The sequence below is a fragment of the Hemitrygon akajei genome, chromosome 8, assembly GCF_048418815.1.
Source record: "Hemitrygon akajei chromosome 8, sHemAka1.3, whole genome shotgun sequence".
Classification (NCBI taxonomy): Eukaryota; Metazoa; Chordata; class Chondrichthyes; order Myliobatiformes; family Dasyatidae; genus Hemitrygon; species Hemitrygon akajei.
In genome coordinates, this window is record NC_133131.1 from 125,265,237 (window position 1) to 125,277,348 (window position 12,112).

At 43.1% G+C, this 12,112-nt stretch overlaps 1 protein-coding gene across 9 annotated transcripts in view; it reads left to right on the forward strand.

The window, feature by feature from the left end:
* Positions 1 to 350: 350 nt before the first annotated feature.
* The window catches only part of adam22 (ADAM metallopeptidase domain 22), a 309,560-nt gene continuing 297,798 nt past the window's right edge, over positions 351 to 12,112 (forward strand). For 4 of the 9 annotated variants that reach the window (XM_073054562.1, XM_073054564.1, XM_073054565.1 and 1 more), the window contains exons 1-3: positions 352 to 660; positions 924 to 1,102; positions 1,470 to 1,546. In XM_073054562.1, coding sequence (XP_072910663.1) covers positions 573 to 660; positions 924 to 1,102; positions 1,470 to 1,546 — 344 coding nt within the window. In that variant the 5' untranslated portion in view covers positions 352 to 572. Of the gene's footprint in view, positions 661 to 923; positions 1,103 to 1,469; positions 1,547 to 12,112 lie in introns of those variants that run through there. The other 5 variants (XM_073054560.1, XM_073054561.1, XM_073054567.1 and 2 more) reach the window with 3 other exon arrangements.

Consider the following 12,112-nt stretch of genomic DNA (forward strand, 5'->3'; position numbering starts at 1 on the left):
ATACAACTTTTACATAGATTATTAATTTTGTTTATAACCACATTTGAATGCAACATGAGCGGGCAAAGGTGTAAACGAGCTGTCATAGCTAACGCATTTGGATTTGCACGTGAACTCGCTTTCTCAGATGTGATATTTGAAGGGATTTGTGGAGCTGAGAAAAGCATGGGGTGCGTGCCGCTCTGTCGTAGGCCGATTCCCTCTTGCTGCAGTCTCCGCAATTGGTGGACGACGCCGCTCCCGTCCCGGGGATCGTTCCGTGCACGTTGCCCATGCTCAGTGCGGCCCGCGGCTCGCGAGAGGAGCGCGGGGTTGTCGCGAGCGTGGACCAGAAATGACGAAATCCGGGTGACGAAGAACTCGGAGGTAGGGGAGGGGGAGGCGCTCAGATGTTCTCAGCCTGTCACTGCCATCCAGTGCTGCAGACTGCATTCAAAGGAAGCAAAGATAGTCTACACACCCAGTGCACAATACGAATGATATCCAGACATTCCGTAGGATCCAGTCTATGCATTAGGCGGAGAAGAAGGTTCAATTTTCCCTGTGTAGCAGGGTTGTAAAGAATATGAAATATGAAGCATTTACCACGTCAGATTTCCTTGGTATCTCTGTGTGGACTAGTCTATCTCGTTCAATACAGCAGCGCCAATAGAAACCCCGGTAAGAATCTCGCTGAAAGCAGCATCTTTGAATATTGAAGCAATTCCCTGGATGCGTGTATTTTTGTAGGGAGGAGGACGCAGGCTGAATTATGGATTGAATCGGGAATTATTAGGGAGAAAGATATGAAGCTGCATGATTTGTGGTTTTAACTTGAGATAGCGATAGGCTCAGTCAGATGAGAGGCTTAAAGGGGGTTGATGGTGATACCAGTAAATAACTGCAACTCATGGCAGTGTATCCGCGAATCGTACACATTGCAGGTGTGGATGAAGGTGACGACGCCTTCGGGAGCAAAGAGGCGGTGGCAGCAACGGAGAGCTGGGGGGAGCACGGCTTAAATCCGCCCCAGAGAATCAGTCCGTTTCGGCTCATTGCCGGTGGCCGGGTTGGCCTGGACACCAGAGTGAGGAGGACGTTAGAGCATGAAGCCGCCTACCCGGTAAGCATCGCCAGCCCCGCTGGATTCCCTTTATTTGCAGCATTTAAAATGTGCGAATATAAATTCCCCTCTTGCATTCCTTCTGAGCACCCCTGGGGACGCTGGCCGCATGAACCAAACAGAACCAGAAATCCTCTTACAATAAGGCTAATTTGCACAATTCGTAAAATCAATTCGTTCAACACTTCAGTCTCGCACACCGGATACAAACGATGTTCATTCAAAGCAGCTTATTGCTTCTCAATACACTCCTGCAAAGTCGGAGTACTGATTCACAAAAACGCCAATCTAGTTTTCGCTCGATGCAGTAGTTTTGCTTTCTCTTGCAGGTAACTAATTGTTGTTGTCGTTTGTTTGTTTTTTGCAGTCCCCACATATCGCTCAAGCCACCTTCCAGGTTGACGCTTTCAACTCATCTTTCATTCTTGACGTTGAACTGAATCAGTAAGTATTTGTGGGGGAGAATCTAAAAGCCATAGAGCAACAGCCCCTTCCTCTCCGGGGTCTTTGGCATACACATTACCACCTTGACCCACGGATCTCAAATCCACTTTAGGCGGAAGTTTGATAGGGTTTAGTTTTTAGTTTGCACTGAGGTTGCGATTTTCCTGAACTGATAGTTTTCTTTAATGATTGAAGTTTCAGAATGTTCCTTGTTCTTGAGGAGTGAACCAAGTTATTGGGGTACGCTTTAAGCGACTCCGTGTACAGAAGAAGTCTGCATGACATTTTGGGGGAGGGATGGTTTGTTCCTTACTAGCTAGTTGTCAATGCTGCTGTCTACTTGAGAAGAAATATAGCGGGATTTTCACCCCATGATTTACTTTTTAATCCTTAATTTCACTAAACCCATTTGGAAAGCGCCAGGAACGCGTTGAAACAGTCTCAGTTTCGTGCGAAGAGATGGCTTAGTCGCCAATAAATCCTGAAAGGGGCAAATACAAACCAGACCAAAATTTATGCGAAGAGATCTAAACGTTGAGAAATTGTAATGAGGTTGATGTTTCGGATGTGAAATGAGCTCAGGCTAAGAGATTGGTGCATGATATAGTTCAGTGCGTATTAGTTTCATTTAATTATAGGTAGTTGTGATTGTGCCGCTGCATTCAGCGTGCTGACAATCAAGAAGTGGTCTCTCTTAAAAGTACACGCAATTTAATGATGAGCAAACTCGGCAAACGCTCCTTTCGGGGTTCGCTAATACCAACTTTCGAAAGCACTGGTTAACATAAAACGGTGATCCCATTGTGGAAATATGACGCGAATCGTGGACAACCGCTAGCTTTTAGCCGCTTCAGGTCAGGTTTATATTGGACTTGGCCAAGGTACTTTAGAGGTAAGGGGAGTGCGGATGGCGGTACTTCTAACATTCCGCCCTTTACCGTGGCTGGACTGGGAGCACCATGACTCTAGCTAAGCATTTCAGCTCTTTTGTTTAAATTATGTTTGAAAATTTTCTTAAATCTATTTTTTTGTATACTGTGTATAGTTACTAAATGTCAGACTATTTAAAAACTGTTCTAAAGCTTTTGACAGCTGAGCTTTAAAGGCTGTCAGGATGTCCTTGGTCTCCTTAAGCAGTCCATTCCCTCCTTGCTTTCTCCACCACCCACGATGCGATTCAACCCCGACACGGAAGAAGGGGCAGGGACCAGGAGCAGTGAGTTTAGACGGCGGGCAGATTTAAAATAATCCAGCCCATAGTGTGCATGCATTGTAGTAAACCCATTAGATTCTGCAGATGCTGCAAAACCCAGAGGAACACACCCAAAATGCTGGAGGAGCTCAGCAGGTCAGGTAGCATCTCTGGAGAAGAATAAAGAGTCAACGTTTCTGGCCGAGATATTTCGTGAAGTATTGTAGTAGGTAACTTTAGGAGGCATTGTGCAAATTACACAATATAATTGTTGACAGAAATATAATTAGCTACCACCTCTCCTCGGGTCTAAACTAAAAATAAGTGATGACTTCCTGGTTTATGTACACGTTTGTATTGAAATAATTGGAGAGAAAACACTAAACTAGGATGATCTCAAAAAAAAATCTTTGTACATCTTAAGTAAGGGCTGGTCATTTGCTTTTGCAGTTTCCAATAACTACTGCTTTTGAGTATGTTAAGGGTACTTCCTAGCTAGCAATACGTGGGGTGTGGAGGGGAGGGGAACTGCAAACAAAAGTCAATCTAGTGAAGTTTTGTTTAACTTCTCAACATCGATCCAATTGAATGCTATTACAAAGTAGCGAATAACATTTAAAAAGCAATTTTCGATAGTCTTTAAATATTTTGCCATTCGGAGGGCGATTAGGATTGGAAAAGCAGCAATGGTTAGCTGTTGAGAGTGTAGTTGACTGAGGGTTGAAGTATTTACATCAGTGGTTATGCATTTATTCAACAGTTTAATTGAAAACAACTTAAAATGATAGATTATTTTGATTAGATAGTTTAAATTTATGTATGATTACTTTGAAGTAATTTCATTTTCTTTGTGGTTAAAGCTTATACGAAAATCAAGAAGTGAAGTTAATGAAATCTTGTCACAAATATTTGTTCTGAAGTTTGTATAGAAGTGGTTTGGCAATAAAATGTGCAGCAGTGCAGGTGGCATCTTTAAAGATAGTCCTATTGATATATGTCTTAATGAGAGTAGGCAAAATAAAAAAAAATTTGATAGGTGAGAGCATATGAAATGGGACCATGATTTGGCAATAAAGTTCCTTGAACAGTTTTGCCATTCAGTGAGACCTGATCATGGCTTTAACTCTACTTTTGTATCATTCCTTTTCCATTTACTCGTATTCCCCCATCATGCAAAAATCTGCCAGACTCATATTCAATGACTTGGGTGTCACAGCTGTTTTGGGGGGGGGGGGGGATATCAAGAATCCAAACCCAATGGGAGAAGAAAGATATTCTTATCTCTATTTTAAATTGTTGATCCCTTATACTGAAACAATGCAACCTAGTTCCAAATCCCCTCTTGAGGTGAAATATATTTTCTGTCAAGCCCCTCAGAATCCTATGTTTGAACAAGATCACCTCTCATTCCTACAAACCAACCAGTTAGTTAGTTAAACCTATCACCCCTTCTGGGGCATAGGCTGCCAACAGCAGCTTGCCAGAGTCCTCTGTCCTGTCCCCAGGTGTAGCCCATCTTCTTGGTGTCAGCATCAAGGTTGCGTGCCAGGTATTCTTGGCCGACTTCTCTTAGGAGCTTGATCAATTCTGTGGCTTCTATGGACTTGCTGCTTTCACCACATGATTTCATACGTCTTCTGGACAAAGATCCTTCCTTTCCCAGTGATGAAGTCATTGGAGCTTCTGTTGGCATTTCTGTAAATCTGGGGGTTTTCCAGAATGGGATTGCTAGCGCCATGTCCAACCCTCCTCGTTTTGCAGCTGAGCTTCGGACCATCCATGGTGGAGTTTTAAACTAACCAGTGTAGACCCATTCTTCCTTGGATTATATGGAATAAAAATGGGCCATTTAATTCAGTTGCTCCACTCAAGCCTCCTTCATTTTTCCTCTTCTGTATACATTAACATCACCCTATATTCCCTTCTCCCTCATATGCATGTTTATTCTCTCCTTAATTGTGTAAGCGCTGCTCACTTCAATCATTCTCTGTGATAGCATGTCCTCTGTGATGCCTGCTGCATCAGGTGACCCTGTGATGTCAGATCATCTTTCAAGAGGGTCAACCCTCACAATGCATCAGGCCCCAAGGATGTACCTGAAACCTATGCCGACCAACTGGTGGGAGTGTTCAAGGACATCTTCAATCTCTCACTGCTGCAGTTGGTGGCACCTGCTTCAAAAGGGTGAAAAATCATTCCGTGCCCAAGAAGAGTAGAGTGAGCTGCCTCAATGACTATCGCTCAGTTACTCTCATATCTACTGAGTTAAAGTGCTTGAGAGGTTGATTGTAGCCAGAATCAACTCCTGCCTAAGCAAGAGGCTGGACCCATTACAATTTGCCTATCACTACAATAGGTCTGCAGTCAGTAATCTTGCTGGCTCTTCACTCAGCCTTGGGCCAGCTGGCCAATAACAATACCTATGTCAGGTTGCTGTTTATTGATTACATCTCAGCTTACAGCACCATCATAATAAACAAGCTCCAAATCCTGGGCGTCTATACTTCCCTCTGCAACTGGATCTTTAAACTCCTTACTGGGAGACCACAGTCTGTGCAGATTGGAAATAATATCTCCTCCTCATTGACAGTTAACACTGGCACACCTCAAAGAAGTGTGCTTAGCCCACTGCTTTACTCTCTACACCCATGACAGTGTGGCTAGGAAAAGCTCAAACAGCATCTATAAATTTTTCTGATTAAGTGGTGTTGCAACATTAATCTTGTACTCATTGTAAGTAAGACCAAGGAATTCATTGTGGACTTTAGGAAGGGGAAGTTGAGAGAATTGAAGTCCTCATGCAGTGGAAAGGGTGAGCAGTTTCAAGTTCCTGGATGTCAATATCTTTGAAGACCTATCCTGGACCCAACATAATGATTCAATTACAGAGAAGGCACAACAGCTGCTGAGTTTGAGGAGATTTGGTATATCACCAAAAACTCTAGCAAATTTCTACAGATGTACCATGGAGAGCATTCTAACTGGTTGTTTCACAGTCTGGTATGGAGAGGCCACTGCACAGGATCAGAAAAAGCAGTAGGAGGTTGCAAACTCAGCCAGCTCCATCATGGGGACTAATCTCCACAGCATCAAGGACACCTAATTGCAATGCCTTAGTAAAGAGACATTTGTTAATCAAGGATTCTCATCACCTACAATATGTACTTTTCTCAATGTTGCCATCAAGGAGGAGGGACAGGAGCCTCAACATTTTAGGAGCAGCAGCTTCTTTGCTGTCATTATGTCTGAATGGACAATTAATCCACATACACTACCTCACTATTTTTGTTCCCTTTTTGCACTACTTATTTAATTAAATTTATATACTGTGGATATTTTTTATTGCAATTTATGATTTTTATTATTATGTATGCCTTGTATGGCTGCTGCAATCAATAAATTTCATGATGTATACCAGTGATATTAGACTTGATTCTTGTACTCTAACTGTATATTGGGTTAAATAATCTCTTACAAATTCTCTATTGGATTTTGTGATGATGGTTTATTAATAACGACCCCAAGTAAAATGCTCTGTCAAAATCCTTCATGAAGATCTCTTTATGACACCATTTTTTAAAAAGCTGGCCTTTTTTCTCTTGAGGAAAAAAAGACTTGGTTCATTCTCCCGATGGCCACCTACTTCAATTCTACTTCTCATTCTCATTCCGACATGTCAGTCCATGGCCTCCTCTGCTGTCGCGATGAGGCCACACTTGGGTTGGTGGAGCAACACCTTATACTCCGTCTAGGTAATCTCCAACCTGATGACATCAATTTCTTGAACTTCTGGTAATTCCCCCCGCCCACCACACCCTGTTCACCATTCCCATTCCTTTTTCCCTCTCTTACCTCATCTCCTTACCTGCCCATCACCTCCCTCTGTTACTTCTCTCCCTTCTCTTTCTTTTATGGTCTTCTACCCTCTCCTATCAGATTCCCCCTTCTCCAGCCTTTTATCTCTCAACTATCAACTTCCCAGTTCTTTACTTCACCCCTCTCTCTCCTGGTTTCACCTATCACCTACCACCTTGTACATCTTCCTCCCCTCCCTCCCATCTACTTGCTCTTACTTCTCATCTTTTTTTTCCAGTCCCGATGAAGGGTCTCGGCCCAAAACGTTGATTGTTTACTCTTTTTCCAAAGATGCTGCCTGGCCTGTTGAGTTCCTCCAGCATTTTGTTTGTGTTGCTTGGTTCATTCATTTATTATGTCTGAATGTTTAGACTCTTGCATTTCTGATATCATTATTGTAAACTTCCATTTCTATTTTTCCACCAAATAGGATAAGTTTGCATTTCTTTCCCCACTTTAAAGTGTTTCTGTCAATGTTTTTCCTTCTTGCTTAGCAGTTTGTGAGTTATTTGTGTTTTTTTCATAACTTGCTTTCCCATTCATTTTTGCATCATAAGCAAATTGGCTTACAGGTCATGAATCTGAGTTGTAAGTTGAGGTCCCACAATAATCCCTGTGGCATCCACTAGTTATACTTAGTCTGTTTGAAGCTCACTTGATTTATTCCGATGTATAAATTTTATACCGACTATCAGATTCATTCAGATTGTTTTTCTGTTAGTTAGCCAATCTTCTACCTAGGTTAATATATTATCGCTGTAGCTATAAACTCATAAATCTTGTGAATTAATCTCCAATAATCTTAGTTCAAAATATTTAGATGGAATATAATTTGTTAGGTGTGTCCAGGAAGGATTCCTGACACAGTATGGGGACAGGCCAGCTGGAGATGAAGCCATATTAACTCTGGTGATAGACCTGGTCTGGTGTCTTGCAGTACCTCTCCACGGATGTGCATTTTGGAGATAACAATGACACCTCAGTGATCTTTGGCATAGCCAGGCACAAGTAAATTATAGGGAAAGTATTTAATCAGGGGAAGGTTAATTATGATAGTATTAGGCAGGAAGTTGGGAGCATAAATTGGGAACAGATGTTCTCAGGGAAATGTATAGCAGAGGTTGTTTAGGGAGTACTTGTATAAGGTTCTGGATAGGTTTGTCCCATTGAGACAAGGAAAGCATGGAAGGGTGAAGAACTATGGTTGACAAGAGGTGTGGAGTATCTAGTCAAGAGGAAGAAGGAAGAAGGCTCTTGAGAATTATAAGTTAACCAGGAAGGAAATTAAAAAGAGGCTTGGGGAAGCTAGGGAGTCATGAGAAGGCCTTGGTGACTAGGACTAAGGGAGCCCCCAAGGCATTCTACACGTACAGTGCATGAATGACAGGAGGATGACTAGAGTGAGAGTAGGATCACTCAGGGATAAAGGGGGAAATGTGCCTGAAATTGGAGGAAGTAGGGGAGGTCCTTAAAGAATATTTTGCTACAGTAGGCCCTTCTCCTGGGAGAATGAGAGACCAGTGCAGAACAGGCTAATATGTAAGAGCGTATTGAGGTTAAGAAAGAGATAATGTTGGAGCTTCTCAATAACATTGTGGTAGTTAAATCACTGGGGCCAGATGAGATATACCCCATTACTAGGGGAAATGAGGGAAGAGGTTGCTGGGGCATTGCCGATGATATCTGAATCCTACCTGGCCTCAGACATGGCACCAGAGGATTGCAGGATGCCAAGTGTTGCTCCATTGTTTAGTTAATAGGGATAATCGGGGAATTATGGACCACTAAGTCTAATGTCATTGGTGCATAAACTATTAGAGAAAATTCTTAGGGACCATCTTTACAAGCATATGGAGAAGCACAAGTCTTATTAGGGATACTCAACATGGTGTTGTGAAGGGCAGGTCATGCCTCATGAGACTAAATGTGTTTTGTGAGGAGGTGCAAAACAAATTGATGAAATTAGAGTAGTGGACGTGGTGTCTATGGCTTTCAGGAAGGTATTTGACAAGTTTCCCTATTATAGGAAGGATGTGGAAGTTTTAGAGAAGATGCAGTGGAGATTTACCATGATGCTGCATGGTTTAGAGAAAATGTCTTTTGAGGAAAGGTTGGCTAGCTGGGATTTCACTCTTTGGAGTGAAGGAAGATAAAAAGTGACCTGAAAGAGAATGCAGTATACGATTACGAGAGGCTTAGATATAGTGGACAGTCAGTGATTTTTTTTTCCAGGGTGGCAATGGTTAATACTAGAGGACACACATTTAAGGTGAGTGGAGGAAAGTTCAGGGGAGGTGTCAGAGGGAGTTTTTTTACACAGAGAGTGGTAGGTGCCTAGAATCCCCTGCTGGAGTTGTGGTACATGGATGTAAGAACAATGGAGGTTACGGGCAGTGTAGGAGGGAAAGGGTTAGAATGATCATGAGGTAGGCTTATATAGTAGGTTGGAATAACATTGTGGGCGGAGGACCCATACTGTGATGTACTGTTTTATGTTCTTGTATGTGGCACCTTATAGAATCACATTTGAAAATTCAGCTACACTTCATCTTCTGGTTCTCCTTCACTGTGTCTTTGGTGCAAGAACTCTAATTAATTTGTCAAATGTTCCCCTTCATACAAGCTTGTTGATTCTGACTCTGCTTAATTGTATTATGATTTTTCTAAATGTCTGGCACCACTTCTTCATTAATGCATTCCTGTAACACTACCTCATAGTCTTACTTTTTAAATTATTTAGTTTTGTAATAAATGGTAATTTTGTTCTTGCACTGTACTACTGCTGCATGACAACAACTGTCGTCATTTAAATCAGTGATAAGAAATCTGTTTTGTATTTCCCAATAACATGTTAACTGACCATAGTTTCTTGTTTTCTAATTCCTCTTTCCTTGAATAATGGCATTGATATGGTCTGGTTCGCAAAATCCGCATTCCAGTTCATGGTCCGGTCCATGCTCCTTATTCCAGGATTTCTGGTTTTCCCCAGTTTCTGTTGAGGCAGCTGATTCTTGTTTGGGCTGACTTCATAAAAAAATCACTGACTGTCCACTGTATCTAAGCCTCTCATAATCCTATACTGCATACTCTTTCAGGATTCAGCCTCTGGCTGCTGGATTGTTCCTGTCCTAACCCCCTGTCTGTATTCTTTCCCTTCACCTTCCTCCTGGAGCCTTGCCTCGCCTGTAACCCTTACCTTCACTGCTATCAAGTTCAACTACCGGAGCAAGATAGGAACTGTCTGTCATTGTTTTGAACTGTTTCTGTGTTCACACCTTCACTATGTAGGTCCGGCCATTTGCTGCTACCTAGTGTTGGGAACCGTCTTTGTATCCTCGCCTTCACTATGTAGGTCCGGCCGTCTGCCACTACCTTGTGTTGAGTACCGTCTCGTCGTACTCTGCATGTTATGTAATGAGTCCCGACCCCATGTCCTGTACTCAAGGAGGGGTCCCAGCTCTGTGTTCTGTGTAGTGAGTCCCGGCCCTACATCCTGTTTCCAAGGAGGGGTCCCGGCTGTGTGTTCTCATCTTGTCCAGGTGCCTCACCCGGCCCAGGAGTATCTTGCCCAGCCTGGTGCTGGGGTTCCCTCATCCTGTGCTAGGGTTCCCTTGTCCTGTCCTGGAGTCTCCCGTCCAGCTTGTTGCCTCTCCTCGTCCTGTAGCCATGTCTTGTCCTCGCCAAGTTCTGGAGTCTGAGCCCGAGTCAAAACCCAGGTTCTGGGTCCTTGTCCAGTCTCTGGCTCGGAGTCCAAGCCCAGGCTCCTAGTTCCCAGTTCCATGTCTTGGTTCCGCTATCCTAGTCAAGTCCTAGCCCAGGCCTGGAATCCTTGTCTTATCCAGGGCCTGTATCCACTTTCTTCCCCACTTTCCTTGCTTCCTTCTCATGCCTAGTCCTATTCCTGGCAGTTCAGGGTCTGTGTCTTGTATTTGGGTCTGCTCCCAACACCCACCTTATGACAGGCATTACATTTGGGCTACTGTAATCCATTGGGACTTTTGCAGAATCAAGCCAAAAGATCTCCAAGAAGTGTTATTATCTGCAACTCACAAACTTCATTACTGATTCATTTCTAAATCAGTAATTCAGAATTGCTGAAATACAGGTTCAAAAACTAGGAAAATCCAAGATACAAAGCATATATATTGGGAGTAGTTGTAATCAAATCAAGTTTAATTATCAATCAAACCATACATAGATACTGTTGAATGCGACAGCATTCCTCTGGGATCAAGTGCATAACATACATTCAAAATGGTGAGAGAGAGGGGAAAAAAAGCACACATCATTGCACAAGAAAACACATGTATATTCCAAGTCCCTGAGCGACATACAAATTGATAGTACAGCTCCTGGCAATCCAGCTTGTCATTCCACTGGTTGAACATTGGAGAGCAGCACTGACAGGAGAGGCCAGCTCCCAACTGAGCACGGATTCCATGGTACACTGTCTCCAGCGTTGTCTCACCTGGATTGCAGAAGCAGGCAAGCCCACAGCTTGAGGTACAGTCCTTGCTACAACCGAGGCTACATTGCTGCCTGTCTCTCCACCAAACAAGGGAAACAGGCCTGCGACATCTTACATTATCAACGTCCAACAGGGTCTTGCGATCGCTGGTGAAACGTCCAAAACAGTCTCTCATGGTTACGCTGCATGCTTTTTTCATGCACCAACTCCTGTGTTTTCAAGTAGCCGTCAGCAACATGGTCTGCACCCAGGTCAGCTCCTCTGAACCCACTCCGGCCCATCTGTTGGCTTCTCCTTCTCCAATTCATCCATCAGCTTTTTCGATGTCCCAGCAGGCTGCTCCGAACAACGAACAGCTCACTGATGCAGTAGACCCGCTGTACCCATAGTTCTTGGAGTCCGATATAGCTTTACGATCATAAAAACACATTTTAAAAAGAGAAGTGCACTTTGGCTGTCCCCTGAGAGGACGCTGTTTTCGAACGTATCGCCATCTTACCAGAGGATTTAATCTGGCATTTACTGCCTGTAGTGGTGATGAAAAGGCATTAGTCAATGTCTTCAATCAGGGATTTGCATTGGCTCTTGAGAAGGAACAATTTGCAGGGATAGAGAAGGGAGACTAAACACATTGAACTGAAAATAAAACATAACGATGCAGAGTAATCTCACAACTATTGGATCAGATCAGCATAGACTGCTCCATTTAGTCCTGAAAGCTGGTGGACAATTAATGGAAGGAGATGGCTGCAAGAATATTCCTACCCAATATGATGACAAGGTGCAGAGTTAAAGTCCTGAAGTTAAGGCTGAGGCATTTGCGTCCACGTTTGACTATAAGTATTCTGTGAATGATCTATCTCAACTTCCTAATACAATCCCCACGTTTGCAGAAGCTAGTATTCAGCTGATCCTACTCATTTTATGCTGAGAACTCTGCATGCAGCAAAGGTTATAGGACCAGTCATTAACCTGGGAATACGACTGAGATTTGGGATCTGGAAACCAGCCTCAAGTCAAATTGTTACAGAAAATTTGTAACAGTGGCACT